At 42.8% G+C, this 18,486-nt stretch overlaps 1 protein-coding gene across 5 annotated transcripts in view; it reads right to left on the reverse strand.

The window, feature by feature from the left end:
- Positions 1-16,803, reverse strand: part of aass (aminoadipate-semialdehyde synthase) — a 43,967-nt gene extending 27,164 nt beyond the window's left edge. For 2 of the 5 annotated variants that reach the window (XM_039809754.1, XM_039809752.1), the window contains exons 1-11: positions 16,652-16,803; positions 14,067-14,293; positions 13,095-13,271; positions 9,944-10,028; positions 7,730-7,797; positions 7,470-7,616; positions 7,280-7,358; positions 3,626-3,753; positions 2,665-2,813; positions 1,626-1,748; positions 521-538 (exon numbers count right to left, since the gene is read on the reverse strand). In XM_039809754.1, coding sequence (XP_039665688.1) covers positions 521-538; positions 1,626-1,748; positions 2,665-2,813; positions 3,626-3,753; positions 7,280-7,358; positions 7,470-7,616; positions 7,730-7,797; positions 9,944-10,028; positions 13,095-13,271; positions 14,067-14,279 — 1,187 coding nt within the window. In that variant the 5' untranslated portion in view covers positions 14,280-14,293; positions 16,652-16,803. Of the gene's footprint in view, positions 1-520; positions 539-1,625; positions 1,749-2,664; positions 2,814-3,625; positions 3,754-7,279; positions 7,359-7,469; positions 7,617-7,729; positions 7,798-9,943; positions 10,029-13,094; positions 13,272-14,066; positions 14,297-16,651 lie in introns of all 5 variants that reach the window. The other 3 variants (XM_039809756.1, XM_039809755.1, XM_039809753.1) reach the window with 2 other exon arrangements.
- Between the last annotated feature and the right edge of the window lie 1,683 nt (positions 16,804-18,486).

The following is an 18,486-nucleotide window of genomic DNA, read 5'->3' on the forward strand; positions in this document are numbered from 1 at the left end:
TGCCCCCTGTATTTTAAGGAAGAACATTTATTTATTTATGATACATTACTCATTCACAAAGAAAATTGGTGTCCTTAAAAGGTTGGATTTTTCCTAATATTTTTAATTAAGGCATTAAGATCAATTTCCAAAAGATGATTTTTGTATTCCTCTTTTTAGTCAACTTTAGCATGGGTTCATAAACTTATGAGCACCACTGTACATTGTTGGTAGTGAATATCACCACAGAGCAGGCTTTGGACAGGTGTCTGGAGTTTGCTAGCAGACGGAATTGACGAGGAGGAAACCTCCACGAGATACAAGTGAATGGAGAGCGGAGAGTTCATTTCCCCTTCGGTGAGCGTGGCTTTAAGACAAGTGACAAACCATTTAATAAACAGCTGAATAATTGCATCTAAAACACAATGCATATTTTTGCCAACAGTTTGTTAAAGCTGAATTTTCTGCTTCATCCCCAGCATAGAAACAAAAAGGTTTGTTCGCATGCAGCTTCTTTTATATGATTAAAAACAGTACTCACGTAACTTTCTTGAAGAAGCTGTAAGCAATAATATTTTTTTGTGATCAAATGTCTGTCTCTGCAAGCAGTACTATAAGATGTTTTGTGCCATTTTTGTTTTTTTTTGTTTTAAATAGAGCGTTTTTCTTAGAGCTCTTCTGTTGTTTTCTAATTCTAAATTAAACTTATAGACAGAGTCAAACGAGTTCATCCGGTATGTTTTGTTATTCTAACAGACTCAAATAGAAAGAGCAAAGTAAAATTAACACCTACCGTAAATGTGTAAGTTGGATCTTTTCCTTACACCAGTCTAAAAGAAGATATGTGACGGAAGCAAAATAGCCCAAAATCTTAAAAATGACCTGTGCCATGTCTAGCCTTAAATATGACAACAGGAGCCTCCTGGCCATTATAGGCTGCAAAAACCACGAACTACAGACTAACAGCCTAAAAGAAAAATTATGTCACAACGCTAGAATTTAAATAAGTGTCATAAATCAAACTGCCAATAAGATTTTTATCAGGACTGCAACTAATGATTATTTTCTCGATTCATCAATGATGTTATTTGGTCTCTAAAATGTCAGAAAATTGTGAAATATATGGATCAGTGTTTCCCCAAAGCCCAAGATGAGGTCCTCAAATGTCTTGTCCACAACTCAAATATTTTCAGTTTACTGTCACAGAGCAGAGAAGAAACTAGAAAATATTTACATTTAACAAGCTGGAATCAGTTTTCATTAAAAATGACTCAAACCAATTAATCAATCATCATAATAGTTGGCAATTAATTTAATAGGTGACAACCAAACGATTATTTGATAATCTTTGCAGCTCTAAATTATTTTAAAGAACATATTCTACAACTAATTGGTAACTTAAACGCAACCTAGGATGGGTTTAAAACCAAAAATAAATTTAAAAAAAATCAGACCAAACTATTAAACGATAAACTAAACCCTTATAGATCCAGATTTTATGCAGCAATAATTTAAATGAACAGATATGAAATGTGTTCCAGGCAGAGAGAACAATAACCTGAAACCTTCCGACAGGCTCAGTGACAGAAACCGAAACATGCGTGTGATGCCTGTGAGAAGACAGGTCACGAAGGTTATCACCGTACCTGTCGTGATCGATGTGCTGGTCGGCGTCGTACATACAGAAAGGCTTATCGATGGTGGTGCACTCATTCATGAAGCCTATGGAGCCTCCGGTGTCGGCAGATATGTCGCAGATGGCCAGCAGTCTGTAGAGAGAAGAGGAGAGACGTCAAGACAGACAGACAGAAAGACAGCTCTGGAAACACCACTGAAAATAAGTACCTGTGTGGAGATACAGCAGCTACTACGCTGCACTTCTACACAATCACTCAAACAGACACTCAGCCATCAGCGTGAACGTCATGTTTACTGTGTTTGACTGACAGGTTGAGGACACGTCAGCGCAGGGGGCAGATTTTTTTCATCTTGTACAGATTAAAACAGAAATATCTTTCCCTGTGAGGCTGTAATGCTCTTTATACACTGGGGAAATTAGCCATCATCCGGAGAAGAGATAAAGATGAATGGATAAATGGATGGATGGATGTGTGAATGGATGGGTGGGCAGATGGATGGATGGATGGGTGGGTGGGTAAATGGATGGATGGATGGATGGGTAGATTGGTAGATGGATGGATGGGTAGATGGATGGATGGGTAGATGGATGGATGGGTGGATGGGTAGATGGATGGATGGGTAGATGGATGGATGGGTGGATGGGTAGATGGATGGATGGGTGGATGGGTAGATGGATGGATGGGTGGGGATGGATGGGTGGGCGGATAGATGGATGGGTGGATAGATGGATGGGCAGATGGATGGATGGGCAGATGGATGGATGGGTGGGCAGATGGATGGATGGGTGGATGGATGGGTAGATAGATGGATAGGTAGATGGATGGATGGGTAGATAGATGGATGGGTGGATGGGTAGATGGGTGGATGGATGGATGGGTCGGTGGATGGATGGATGGGTGGGTGGATGGATGGGCGGGTGGGTAGATGGATGGGTGGATGGATGGGCAGATGGATGGATGGATGGATGGATGGATGGATGGATGGATGGGTGGGCAGATGGATGGGTAGATGGATGGATGGGTGGGTGGATTGCGATGCTCTTACTTGTGAGGCAGCGCTGGTGATCCTTCAGTTTCTGCAGCCGAGGTTTGGAGCGGTCTCATCAGCTTCTGGGCGTCCAATCGTCTGAGGAGGCGGGGCGTGTGGCGGTCCCAGTAAATCCCATTGATCAGACAGGTTGTGTAGGGCGCCACCTGTGGTTGAGATGACAACATTTTTTTACTGCCATGATGCATTTAGAGCACTCTTTACAGTGTGATAAGTGTGATGGGACAGTTTGGATCTTTTGAAGAGTGGTTGCTTGATACACACTGTGGACGGGGGGCAGCAGCTAAATGTATTTTAGACCCCCCCCCCAAAAAAAAAAATCTATACGAGTTAAGGGTATGATATATTTTAAGTATTTTCACCGCTTTGCCTCAACAACAAGCCCTTTACAACAGGGAACTGAAGCTATTATCTCTGTTCTCTTCTCTTCAAAGCCACCAGACTCCATTGACAAAATCTGTGATTTTACCTCCAGGAACACACAACTGCTGCTCTACCACTGCCTCCATCAGTTAGCACGTTTGTGTTATTGTGGGACTTTGGTGAATCCGAACTAACCCTTTAAAAACGATTCATCCAGAAAATAATCAACACATGAATCGATAGCGTAAAAGATTGTTGGTTGCAATAAAAATAATGTATTTTTTTTTTTTTATCTAAACCAAATTCCTTTTCTTCATTGCTGGCTATTTTACATGTTCTTGTTATGTGAAGGGGTTATTGATCAGGTAGATTTAACCGTTAATTCTCTGTAAGGGAAGTTAAACGAGATCCCAGCGGTGTGAAACCTCTCGCCACTTGGCATCGGTTCTGAAACACCAGCAGCCGTTTCATGCAGATGACTGAAATAGAGGACGGGGGCCTCCGAGAGACTGACAGGAGCAGGTGGGGGGGTGCTGTAACTGGGGGAGGTAAAGGGGGGGGGTGGCGGTGGTGGGATAGAAGCCTGCAGACTCACGCTGGTCCTGAAGTGCGAGGTGTAAAGTTCCGGGTGGTGCTCGTACTCCATGGGGTCGTATATGCCGTCGCTCTTCCTGCACAGGTGGTGATGTCGGCTCAGAACGGTGGCGTACACTTTGGTCATATCTTACAACAACAACAAAAAACAATAACATGTGGACATACTGTCAATGAGCATGTATGCACTTATTACGATTATTATTATCATCAAACCATAAGCCCTCCGAGTCAGATCAACCCAGCGCATCCTGTGATCCTCTCAGGGAGGAGTTACCCCTAATTTCCACCAGGTGCGTCTGCGCAGCGTTGCGGGAGAGCCGCGAGCAATCGCGGCCATTCAAGTCAACGTTTGATATCCCACCGGGGCGCCACGGTGCGTGAAGCGGCTCTCTGCTCCGCTATAGATACGCGTCAGGTCTATTTTCACGCGAGACTATCCAGTCAATTTACCAATAGCCATTTTTTTTAACATTTAATATAATACATTTAATAAATGACATTTGGATGTTTGAAAGGCTCTAGGTCTTGACAGATATAAATGTAATTTAAAAAAAAAATAAAAATAATTATCGATTTTCAAATATTGCACCTGTCTGTATAGAACTAAATATTCTGTAGGCTATTTTGCTGTCAATACTGCCGTCTTTGCTGTAATCAAATCAGTATATAGTTATGTTTAACATGAAGTATACTACTGCTTGCGTGCAGTACATTTCCACAACTCTCTCCCCATATGTCGAACAAGGGTGATGCAACAGCAGCAGCAGCGCCGCCGCGTCAGACACGTTTCTGGTGTGCAAAGACACAGAAAATGCCACGCAGCCGCCACGCGACAGAAACGCCACGCTCACGCCACGCAGCCAGTGTGCAGGAGGCCTAAATGTGAAAGTGAGCGGACCATTTGGGAATGGGACAACTTCATCATGGACCCAAAACATGCCAACACACAGCTAATCAGCACCAGCAAGACTACAAAGAAACAGAAGAGCGGTGTACCAGATAATCCATCTACAAGTCAAAGTCCTCCCTGGAACTCTTTTGGTACAAAGCCTAAGGGTAAAGCACTTCTCTGGGAAACGTTAACGGGCAGAACACAGCACCCTGAGATTTGTGATGCGACCGGCTGGCCCGCATTGTCATCCATGCAGAGCGCCTCTTCAACCCCTGTACTTAGCAGGACACCGCCGTGGACAGCTGCGAAAGGGGGAACTGGCAACAAAACATCTCACCAACAACCGAGTGTGCAACTGGAGAACAGATATGCTCCACCGCTGCGGGACCCTGGACCTCCGTCTGATGACCTGGATTACGTCTCATCGTCACACAGTGGGGTATGGAACTGAGAGTAACTCAAAACGTAAAAGGCTACAGGGAACGCTAACGACTGACTCTGCTGTAAGAGATGTAAAAAGCATCTCTTACATCAAAAATAATTTCATGTCCCAAGGACAAGGTTGCTGACCTGGCAGAAAAGAACATGCATATGGTGGCAGCACACCCAACTGTGAACAGCATCATTTCTTACAGTTGGGTATCGCTAAAAAAAACATGTTGATACCGGTACCAATACCAATACCAATATCAATACCGTGACTTCGATACCGGTTACTGAACAATACTTCTTTCAATACCAAATAATATAAAATCCATTTTAACAAAAAGAAATTACAACATTACGACACAAATCATTTATTTTTTTCTACCACGTGAGCCCTGTCTCTCTGCGTAGCGTCGAGTTTTTCCTGCGCGTCTCTACAAAGTGCAACGTTAGACAACCAATCACAAGCATTGTTCGATCTCGTAGAAGCGTGCAGCATGCGTATTGGCTCACTGACGCTGATGAGATTCAGTCCTTGGGTATTGAAACCATTTCGGCATTTCGGTCGGTGCCTAAAAAGTATCAAATTCGGTACCCGTCCTTAATCATGGACGGTCCATGGATGTATTAAAAAAAAATTTTAAATTAAAAAAATAAACCTGGATACAGTGTTTGAGTTCAACGGTCGTATAAAATGACCCAAATGATCGCCACTGCTTCCGCACTGTGCGGCCAAAAGAGCAGGCGCATTAGAGACACCCGCCGGCTACTTCCGGTTTACTGCTCCGCTAACTTGACTGGGAATAAGATGATTTAATCATAATTCATCTTCTAGACTTTCCAAATGTTCTTGGTCCAAATGGATTCAATTTTGATAGTGAAAGGAGTCATTTGGCGGGGGGTTGTGGCGCTTGAGAAAACGTATCCACTTATTTACAGACGTCTTTTTGGCCACGTAGCTCTACTGGCACTGAACACATGGCTCTCAACTGCATGTACCGTCCATTCGGTGCATTATTGACAGTTTCACCCAGTTCTGGGACTGCAAACATCTTTTTAAAAAAGGCAAGTGAACTTTTCTTTAACAAGTCAGAAGTAAAGCTGTTCACCTCTAACCTATTTTACTTCCTGCATCGCCCATCTGTTCCCTCTGCCAAGGACCGTGCGGCAAGAGGAATCTAAACAAGAGGAAGACATAACACACCAGTCCCCACACGAGGAGAGTGGTGACCATGAGACACGTCGGAGCCGAGACAAGGAAATATTTATTAATTTAATGATTAAATTAGGCAGTGTCTCCAAACTTACCTCAATTATAACTTATCTCCTGCTAGTTGTACTACAGCACTTACGTTTAAAAAATAAGTTAAATTAATAAATATTTTTGCTGTATCCCTTTTTCGGTGTTGTAGTTTGTAGGCGGTCCCTAAGCGCTCGTCTTACTGCCGTCTCACCGCCGGCTGCTCGTAGAGACCAAAGCCATCAGGCAAGTGTTATTTAAATAAACTCCTGGTGTACTTACAAACTTCCCAATGCCTCGTTTTAGGAGTACAGAACCTATTTGTACTAGTGTAGAAGTTTTGTACCACTCCGGGCATTATTAGTGGGGTCATTTACGAGATACACCTTTGGATCCATTAGCGCCTGCACTAAGTTATTCGGCTGATAACGCTAACTCGACCAACATTAGACCAAGGGGAAAAAAGCTTGAAGTCATGGTGCAAAGGACCCTAGGTTTGAAATCACTCCGAACCATCCCTTTAACCCCCTCACCAACACCAGCGTTCGAGGAGGTCTCCTTCACCGCTCCATACTCCATCCATGCCACCGCTCTCTCCACTCCCCCTCCCCCCTCCTTCCTAGTTAAGTTAGTTGAAACGGCAGGTAGCTCCGCTTCCACAACGCCAGCAACATCTGTCTCCCCAGCCTGATGAGGATACTAATGTGCTATAGAAATATACTCGCCTTGTCTATGAACAGACCTTCTTTCTTGGGTTAAACACTTCTTTGGTGTCGTTGGGCAAAAATTCCATAATAACATTTAGCATTACTGTACTTCAAGTAATCTGAAAGAAAACTAGGTTTCTACATTTCCTCCTTGGATCTATTTTTAGGCGTTGTAGCCCGTATGTTATAGACCAAAGAACTTCTCAATTAAAGGTGCCCTAAGCGATGATGGGTGAAGTTACTTTGGTTGACGTTCAAAGTATTTTCAAACAAAATGGAGGCTAGCTCGCTCCTCCTCCTCCCCCCTCCTCATCCCGTCCCCTCCCTTCTGCGCACGTCACATAAATCCAACACGGAGCCACAAAGATCAGCACAAGAAGGTCGTACCTCCTGTTTCCGAGACGGCTTTCAACTCATGAGGTTCAACATATTCAACCGGTAGCTCATTAAGGATGTCTTGGGCTCCCTGCAGGAAGAAAAGACAAAAGCAGACAGTTAGACCCCTCTGCTTTCTGAGGCCTCTGAGTGTTGGCACGTGTGTATGTTTTTTGGGGGTTCAAGTTAAACCTTGTTGTACCTTGGAGACGTTGCCGGTACCGGTGAAACAAAACGTCACAGGGCCGATAGATTTGGGCATGAAGCCCATGGATATCTCATACCCACAATCCCTCACCGCCTGGACGGCCTGGCTGACGTTCCTGTAGTTATGAGCCATGCCGATGTACTGCGAACAGCAGAGAGACAGGGAGGGACGGGGGATGAGGATGGCGTTGAGGCACAGGGAGCGGTTTTCCGTGTCAAGTAGTTTTGCTCTTTTTTTTGCGGATGTTTTCTTACCATGAAGGGGGTGTGGTGGCCCAGAGCCAGGAAGCGCAGCCCCAATCCGTGCAATATGTTAATCATTCCTACGAAATTCACATGGGAGGATACAAAAATAGACTTTACAATGTGGTTATTTCATATATTATACATCTATTTTTGATTTACCAAAAAGCATGCTATATTGTGATAGAGATATGAAATGATGTACACATGCTCGAACTGTATCTCTTGAGTGATTGACGAGTAGTTTTTTGTTTTTGGCTTTAATTCTGTTTTTCTGTACCATATACACTCACCTAAAGGATTATTAGGAACACCCTACTAATACCGTGTTTGACCCCCTTTCGCCTTCAGAACTGCCTTAATTCTTCGTGGCATTGATTCAACAAGGTGCTGGAAGCATTCTTTAGAAATGTTGGCCCATATTGAGAGGAGAGCATCTTGCAGTTGATGGAGATTTGTGGGATGCACATCCAGGGCACGAAGCTCACGTTCCACCACATCCCAAAGATGTTCTATTGGGTTGAGATCTGGTATCTGTGGGGGCCATTTTACTACAGTGAACTCATTGTCATGTTCAAGAAACCAATTTGAAATGATTGGAGCTTTGTGACATGGTGCATCATCCTGCTGGAAGTAGCCATCAGAGGATGGGTACATGGTGGTCATAAAGGGATGGACATGGTCAGAAACAATGCTCAGGTAGGCTGTGGCATTTAAACGATGCCCAATTGGTACTAAGGGGCCTAAAGTGTGCCAAGAAAACATCCCCCACACCATAAGACCACCACCAGCAGCCTGCCCAGTGGTAACAAGGCATGACGGATCCATGTTCTCATTCTGTTTACGCCAAATTCTGACTCTACCATCTGAATGTCTCAACAGAAATCAAGACTCCTCAGACATTTTTACAGTCTTCAACTGTCCAATTTTGGTGAGCTCACGCAAATTGTAGCCTCATTTCCCTATTGTTAGTGGAGATGAGTGGTACCCGGTGGGGTCTTCGGCTGGTGTAGCCCATCTGCCTCAAGGCTGTTCGTGTTGTTGCTTCACAAATGCTTTGCCCTATACCTCGGTTGTAACAAGTGGTTATTTTAGTCAAAGTTGAGCTTCTATCAGCTGGAATCAGTCGGCCCATTCTCCTCTGACCTCTAGCATCAACAAGGCATTTTCACCCCCCAGGACTGCAGCATACTGGATGTTTTTCCTTTTTCAGACCATTCTTTGTAAACCCTAGAAATGGTTGTGCATGAGAATCCCAGTAACTGAGCAGATTGGGAAATACTCAGGACCAGTCCGTCTGGCACCAACAACCATGCCACACTCAAAGTTGCTTAGATCACCTTTCTTTCCCATTCTGACATTCAGTTTGGAGTTCAGGATATTGACTAGACTAGGACCACACTCCTAAATGAATTGAAGCAGCTGCCATGTGATTGGCTGATTAGATAATTGCATTAATGTGAAATGTAACAGGTGTTCCTAATAATCCTTTAGGTGAGTGTATGTTATATACATATTTATAATTGTAATCTTACTTTCATCTTTCTGAAAAAAAAAAAAAAAAAAAGAGCATTGACTTGACTAGGTTACCGTCTATACAATAATCTCTAAAGTCACTAAAGTTGAATCTAAAAAGAATTTAAAAAAACTTGCGCCGGGTTGCGCGGTAAATGATGCGTTTCGATTAGCGCAAAAATGGATGCTGAGGAGGTGAAACGGAGGCTGGCCCAGGCCTATTTAGAGTGCTGAGAGGTTACGATGTTACAGAGGACTTATTTTATTTCTCTGTTCCAACTTCCAAGTGGCCTTCTTGACTCAAGGCAAAAGAGCTGTGTGCCTGCGCACATTTGAATAATGTCGGTTCAGGCTTTTAAAAAGCCGTTAATCAAAATGTACTTGTCGGGCTCGGGCCTTGTCGGGCCTAACTTTTAAGGCCTGATTACAGCTCTAGTCCAAGTGGATCAGAGCAAGAAGAAGATCGGATGTTGATTCAGCAGTTAGTTGTCATGTTGACACAAACTCTGACTCAACAGTTTCAGCACAGACTGACCGAATGTCCAGTTGATTCAAGTAGAACTGTTTCAACAGAGAACACGTCAGCCACATTACGGTTACATTCGTTTCACAACAGCTGCTGCTGCCGCCAAACACTTTCACAACAGTGACTGGACCAGCTGAGGGACATCGCAAAGACCTAATTCATGTTTTCAGAAAAGGTTTTCATACCTGCGACGCCAGCCCACTGACCAAACGCTACGATCCGGAAGCCGTTGGGATCGACCATCTTCTCATAGTCGATCAGACGAACCTCCTGAGAAGAAGAAAAATAAATCATTTTGGTATAGTTTTTTTAGGGAAACGAAACACGGACACAATCAGGGATTGGGATTTTTTATTTTAATATTCCTACAGATTTTGTCCCGCTCATCATCATCATCCAGTGTAATACTCAGATCCCTTTCCCATGTCAAGTAATATGACTGTAAAAACAGTCTTTACTCAGAGAACCAAGGTTACAACGGAACCAAGCCTTTCATTGCAGCTGTAAACAAGGAAGTAGGCTGCTCTTGTATTGATTCATGACCACTTTAAGACGAGGGGAGAACATTTCTATTTGTTTAATATCATTTAAAGTAAAGTTAGGTTTTGCTTTCTGCTTCTGACTCACTTGCACCGGTGACCGATATCGCGAGACAGTTTTTAACGAGAAGTCTCGTCACACGTTAATCTCAAGAGATCTCGTGGGGCGAGATCTCGTCACGCCTCTAGAGAAAAGTGAGAGAAATGTCGGAAAGTGGTGCGACAAGTCCTCTGGCCGGAAAGTTAAAATGATATATATGATAATGAGATATATATATATATATATATATATATATATATATATATTATATATATATATATATATATATATATATATTTATTAGGGGTGGTACGGTTCATGAAAAAACACCCGAACCGCTCGGTTCGCTAGTCTCGGTTCGGAGCATGTGTGTACCGCACGGTTCGTCAGTCCACTGTTAAGCTGCACTAACCTCTTACTGCCGTAGTGCCCACTTTATACACCTATGTTAAAACACTTACTGGAAATGACGAGCGGGACGGGCGTGACAAACGCAACCCATGGCAGCTGACTGGACGATCGCGTCACATGGGTCTGGCTGGTCCCAAATTTCAAAACACACTGTCATGGCGGCTCGTTCAGAATACGATCTCATATTGTACTAAAATAGTTCACCGAAACGTGTTTCTGAAAACATTTTAAGCGAGAAATAGGCCGTGCAGTTGCTGAATCTGTCTTCATTTCAGATCGACAAAGGTCAGTTTAAAAGATTTTCGTCAGATTTTGAGAGACACCGAGCCGACCGCTCCTCAAGTGGAGTGGGGTGCCGCTGCTGCAGGTCACGTCACGTCCGAAGAGCCGACTCTATTTTAAAAAATATAGCCTATAGAAATTAAATCATTATGTAATAATGAAATAACGAGTGCATTTTATTTTATTTAAAATAATTGACTAATTCAAAGAACAAAAACATAATTATATAGGCACACATTAGTTTTGACTGTCTGATCAGCCTCACATTCTATTCCTGTCAATCATACACAAGGTGTCAACCAATTATACGGCATGAGGGAGGGCCGTCAACCCACACGGGGGGCACACACACACACACACACACACACACACACACACACACACACACACACACACACACACACACACACACACACACACACACACACACACACACACACACACACACACACACACACACACACACACACACACACACACACACACACACACACACACACACTCGGAAGAGAGGACAGGAAAAACCGCTCTGAAAACAAAACAGAGAGAAAAAGAGGGACCAGTTTAATCCTTTCAGTTATTTATTTTTCTTTAATATGGGTTCTATTATGTTGTTCAGATTGTATTTGTTTTGAATGTTGTTTCTATACATTAAAAAGTTGTAATTTAAATGCAAATGTTTAATAGTATTCTTTTTTTATAACAAATCAATGCATTTTTAAAGAAATTGTGAGACATTGTGAGTATGATTTCATTTAATAATTTAATTAGAATTGTTTTTCACACCTATCATAGTCAAAACATAATTTTTTTTAAAGAGCCGTTTGTGAGCCAAAAGAGCCGGCTCTTTTCAGTGAGCTGAGTCAAACGAGCCGGCTCACGAAAAAGAGCCGGAATGCCCATCACTAGTCAAGTGGGAGAGAGGCTGCCCAGAGCTGGAGGATGCGCCAGCGTCGTTTATAGTCTGGTGTGTGGGAACATTTTGGATTTCATGGTACCTATGATGAAATAAAACAATATAGAACTGCCACTGTGTGCACGTTTTGTGCAACATGCATTCAATATGCTAATTTTAGCTATATGCTGAAGTATATTCTGGAGTGTTAAAGATAAAATAATAACCGTACTGAACCGAAAACCGTGACCCTAAAACCGTGATACGAACCGAACCGTGGGTTTTGTGAACCGTACCACCCCTAATATATATGGCCCTATCCTGCACCCGGCGCAGTGCAAAGCCCGACGCAAGCGTCTTTGCTAGTTTAAGACCGACCCAGTTGCCAATTTCCCGTCCAGCGTCCACGTCGTTGAAATAGCAAATGCACCTGCGTCAATCTTTGCGCCCATGGGCGTGCTGGTCTTACAGGGAGGTGTGTTCAGGTGCATTCTGGGCGTATGGCTATCTTGAGGCAGCGGGGAGTGATTGCGCCGTTGACCAACAAAAACCTGGCGGTATGTGAGCCAATAATGCAGCGTTTCATTGTTATTTTAACAGCAAATTAGTAAAATGCGCCTAGGCTTATGCACAGTGCGCGCACACTATGCTTGTTACACAGACAGGGAGGCACAGCAGCACACACACATGCAAAAGATTACAAATACCGGTAAAAAAAAATACCGGTAAAAAATATTATGATGCCATCATAACAGCAATGCTCCAAGGTCCAAACGCGCCTGGCTTTAAAGGGAATGGGAGATGATCTCTGATTGGTTGATTGCATGTTACGCCCAAAACACACCTATGAATTATTGAAGACACTAAGTACAACCCTTTTCAACCAACCGGCGCACGGACCCTTTTTTCGGCGTGCAAACTAGCAAAAGTGGATTTGGACACGCCCTAAACGCACCTGCGCCAGGCGCTTCACGACGTGCGCTTAGATCGTTAAAAGAGGGCCCATAAATAATTTTTTTACAAAATATCCAAATGTGGCTAAAGAAGTCAGTTTCTTCTAAACTAACTGGAAAACAATGCACTACCAATTTTAGTAAACCGTTTTAACATGATTGAGTGTACTCTATTGTGGTCAGGACATTCTCAGGGGATCTTTTGAGCGCTCTCACCTTCTTCAGCAGGTCCTCCAGGAGCGCCATGTTGGCCTCCTGAGCCTTGATGGTGTGGGAGAAAAACGCGTACGTCTTCCTGGGAATGATCTTCTCCTCCGGCGGCCTCTTCACCCCGATTATCAGAGACGCCTCCGAAAGGTCCTCCTGAATGACGGCCCCGGCCCTCATGTAGTACTGAAAGCAAAGCACCGGCTGATGGTTACACAGAACCTCACTCTTCTTTTCTTTAAAGTGCTCATATTATGCTAATTTTCAGGCTGATTATTGTATTTAGAGGTCATAGCAGAATAGGTTTACGTGGTTTAATTTTTAAAAGACACCATATTTTTGTTGTACTGCACGTTGCTGCAGCTCCTCTTTTCACCCTGTGTGTTGAGCTCTCTGCTTTAGCTACAGAGTGAGACATCTTACTTCTGTTCCATCTTTGTTGGGAGCCGCACATGCGCAGTAGCTAGGTAAGGACTACTAGCCAGTCAGAAGCAGAGTATGATGGCGTGCCCTGACAGTAGCTAGGTAAGGACTACTAGCCAGTCAGAAGCAGAGTATGAGGGCGTGCCCTGACAGTAGCTAGGTAAGGACTACTAGCCAGTCAGAAGCAGAGTATGAGGGCGTGCCCTGACAGTACCTAGGTAAGGACTACTAGCCAGTCAGAAGCAGAGTATGAGGGCGTGCCCTGACAGTACCTAGGTAAGGACTACTAGCCAGTCAGAAGCAGAGTATGAGGGCGTGCCCTGACAGTACCTAGGTAAGGACTACTAGCCAGTCAGAAGCAGGGTATGAGGGCGTGCCCTGACAGTACCTAGGTAAGGACTACTAGCCAGTCAGAAGAAGAGTATCTGTGTCTGCAGCTCATCAAATAGTATCGTGAATCATGAGTTGAGTATATCACTACATCCCTATTATATAGGATAGTAATATCAAAATGGAATTTGTCTTGTTTTCCCCGTCAGACGTTGTTCAGTGCCTCACCTTCTCGTGGATGGCTCTGCGGTTAGACGGTTGGACCAGGACTTTGACGCCGGCGTTGGTCAGCTCTTTGACGTGTTTGGGGGCCAGCGGCGCCCTCCTCTCCCAGGGGTTGATGTCCTCGCGGCGGATGGCCATGACGCCGTGCTTGTAGCGCCGCTGGCCTGCCAGGCAGCTCCGCGTCATCTTACCGTGGTGACTGAGGAGTCTGAACATGACTTCACCACCCACTGCTTTGGGACAAAGACATAGAGCCACAGGCTGCTGACCACACTGTAGTTATTAAACGAAACAAATCAGGACAATCCACCGAGCACTGGGAAGTGACACAATCTGTTGGGTCACCTCCAAGCAAATTAGTTAAAAGGAAACACTGACTTATTGGGACTTTGTCTTATTCCCCGTATCCCTCAGAGTTAGAGAAGTCCATACATACCCTTCTCATCTCCGTGCGTGTTGTAACTCTGTCTGACGCCCCCACTGCTAGCCTAGCTTAGCACAGATCCTGGAGGTAACCAGCTCCATCTAGCTTACTGCTCCCAATAAGTGACAAAATAACGGAGTGATTAGCGCAACACCTGAAAAGCACCATTGTTACTCTCTGCTCCTCACCACGGGGCTTCTCAGGTGCTGCGCGCAAATCACTCCGCCCAAGTAGCAGAGAGTAGCAGTGCTTCGCCTTCTGAGAATATAGTTCCCAGTATGTATACAGTTAGAAGATGGCTGTGTGTCATGTGACCTTGTTATTTGTACACGCTGTGACTATACAAATCACAACATGTAAATAGGAAAATGTTGGCGTTATTTTGTCACTTATTGGGAGCAGTAAGCTAGATGGAGCCGGTTACCTCCAGGGTCTGTGCTAAGCTAGGCTAGCGGTGGGTGCGTCAGACAGAGTTACGACACGCACGGAGATGAGAAGGGTATGTATGGACTTATCTAACCCTGGGGGATACGATGAATAAGCTAAAGTCCCAATAAGTCGGTGTGCTACTTTGACTAATACTGAAGAAAAAAAAACATTTCTTAAAACTTGAAAATGTTAGTGTTTCATTCTAACATGTATTATTATACCTTTGATCCTCTGACAAAAACAGCGTGGGGATATAGCTCAACAGTCAGGGGAACGTATGATTGAGAGGTCAGAGGTCAAGTTAAGTTTGCTGCTGGGAGAGGGCTGCTGATGAGCAGGTGCTTTTGACAGACCCAAAAAAAATTGGATAAGACAGAACTGCAGTAAAACACGTATTCAACTGCTGAAGACACAAAAGACATTGTGAAGTGTTTTAATCAACATGAACATTACTAAACAACACAGACATTGTGGTTTTAGCGCAACAGTTAAAGCTCCCTAAATGGTGCATTATATATTGCTGGTTTAAAAAGGTCCCATATTTTAAAAAGTGAGATTTTCTTGAATGTTTATTATAAAGTAGGTCGACATGCTATATAAATACTGTGAAAGGATACAAACGCTCAATCCACAGAGAAATGCAAACAGCCCCAAGTAGAACCTATGTATGGGAAACACTGCCCTACTTCCAGCTGTTACTAACCGTTGCTACATAGCTGTGTGATGTGTGAATCAATGTTTTTATTTATTTTCAAAAATGATGTGCACTAAACCACAATTGTGCTAGTGGTCACACAGTTAAGGGTTTGGACACCCTCATAAATAGTTATGTGATGTGTAAATCAATGTTTTTATTTATTCAGCAACACCACCCCCGGTTGTGATGTCACAACTATACTATATGAGACAGGCGCTAAAACGGAACATTTTAGACAGATATATTCATACAAACAGTATGAAAAATAATGTGTGTGTGTGTGTGTTTTTTTTGTTTTTTTTACATTAAAGCATGTGCTAACAAAACACGTTCTAGTAGCAACCTAAAATACAACCTGAAAAAAAGAGCAAAATATGGACCCTTTAAAACATTTCTGTTATTGTTGGACAGAGCCAGGCTAGCTGTTTCCTCCTGCTAAGCTAAGCTAAACTAAGCTAAGACAGCTGGCTGTAGCTTCATATCAGCTAGAAAGCAAATAAGTATGTATGTAACGCTATATCCCAAATTGTCGAACAACTTGCGACCCCTCAGATGTATTTTGCAGGCCACATCAAGGAGTCCCAAACCCCAGGTTGGGAACGACTGGTCACTCACAGTAAACCTGAGTCCACTGTATTTGCCAAACACTTTCCAACTTAACTATCAAATCACTTAATCAGAAAAAAAGACGTACTTGTTTATAGAGTTAGTGCATAATTCATATGTAACAGTAATGCGAAACCTGTTGAGTGCAATAACTCACTATAAACTAATGCAGAAATCATTATGAAGTCCGTTTTGACTTCCTAAGACACGTCATTTAAATCTCTAAAAATGTAAATGGAGTTTGGTGTTGCTCGTTGTCTGTGTGGCGTTGACCTAACGTTGCTCTGAAACCACATGATGGGAATTTCAACTCCATGGTCAGTTCCGGGATCTTGTCAGTTCACTCTCACGCTGAACACACGTTAATGTAAGTTATCCACGCACTGGTCGGTTCTCGGCTGCACGTGAAGCAGCGGCCGGGGTAGAACTCACCGTTTCTGGCCGGTTGCTGTTCACCACGCCGGTTCCTGGCGTGTTAATGTGGCGACGGTTCAGAGAGAAGACCGGAGTGTCACACAGAGGTGAGACGAGGACGAGTTTCAACTTCCCACATAACTGTTAACCCTCGTTGTGGCTGTAACCATGGATGTATTAATCTGTTTCCGGTCAAACTTTCAAAATAAGACTGAAATTTCCACTCAGTTTCAGTATCAGAGTCAGCTATTGGCAAAGTATGTTCATACAAGGAATTTGACTCTGGTTTTTCATTTTTCGTTGCTCGTTTACTTACACACAAAATAAACATACAGCTAAAAGCAAGGACAACATAACCGTGCAAAGGTAAAACATGAAGTACTTGCAATACATGCAAAGAAAGGCTATTTAATATAATAAATAGCCCATGTTACAAACATATATATATATATATATATATATATACATACAGTACAGGCCAAAGGTCAAAGGCCAAAGGTGTGCTTCGTCAGGGTTAATTAGTGGAATTTTTCCCCTTATTAATAAAAAAGCAAAGGGTGGCTACTTTGAAGAATCTAAAATATAAGACATGTTTTCAGTTATTTCACACTTTTTTGTTAAGTACATAATTCCATATGTGTTCATTCATAGTTTTGATGCCTTCAGTGAGAATCTACAATGTAAATAGTCATGAAAATAAAGAAACACATTGAATGAGAAGGTGTGTCCAAACTTTTGGCCTGTACTGTATATATATATAGATTTGTATTTGACAGTGACAGAAAACTATAAATGATAAATAGCCCATGTTACAAAACATAACATAAAAGGACATCCAACCCTAAATACAATCTATATACTTTTCATATACATTTATATCCGTACATAGTAGTACAATGTTTATGTTATAGCTTTGTCCAACTTTGTTGTCGTTGATTTTATCTGTATGTATATTTCTGTGTAAGTACATTAAGAGCAATGCAAAGACCAGAGTCAAATTCCTTGTATTTGTACACATAATACTTGGCCAATAATCTATCTATCTATCTATCTATCTATCTATCTATCTATCTATCTATCTATCTATCTATCTATCTATCTATCTATCTATCTATCTATATCCATCCATCCATCCATCTACAATCATTAACAAAAGAGGAATGTTAACTTCTTACAGGTCCAATTTTATTCTGAAGGTAAAACCTCCGGGTTTCCGGTTTTACGCTGGCACGCTGCCTGTTTTTTTTCCAAGGAATAGGGTTACTTTGTTTTTGTGTACAGCGCACTTCGTGTGGGCGGCTTCACTCTGTACGAACGTGTTTTAAAAGCAATATTTCAAACGTAAAAAAAACACGTCTGGGTTTTTTGTTCACACAACACAAAGGGGTATACAAGGGAACACAATTAAAGCAAAATGCGTGGATGTGAGCGTCACATCTATACAGCAGGCTACTGACGTCTCTCCACCAATCAGCTGCCAGAGCTGAGGAGCGGCCTCCTCATGGATGACCGGCCTGTGCCACTGTTATTCCCTAAAGCAGGGGTCATCAACTACATTTTTCCAAGGGCCGGAATTTTTCTAAGCAGACACTCCAGGGGCTGGACTTTCAAATAAAGAAAATAAAATGAATTTATACCTAATACGCCTATTCTTGTTTGAAATGTTCACTTTCTTGCTTTTTTTTTTACATGTATTAATGTGAGCAAACTCCTAAAAACCATGGAAACTCTATAATGATAACTGGCTCTTTAAGTAGAAAAAGATCTCCGGCTAGGAGGCAGTTCACTGAGGAGTGATGGTTAAAGTCTGTGATTATGGAAACATTATTGTAGTATGCAGCGTCCTGATTGGT

Source organism: Perca fluviatilis, chromosome 8, assembly GCF_010015445.1.
Source record: "Perca fluviatilis chromosome 8, GENO_Pfluv_1.0, whole genome shotgun sequence".
Classification (NCBI taxonomy): Eukaryota; Metazoa; Chordata; class Actinopteri; order Perciformes; family Percidae; genus Perca; species Perca fluviatilis.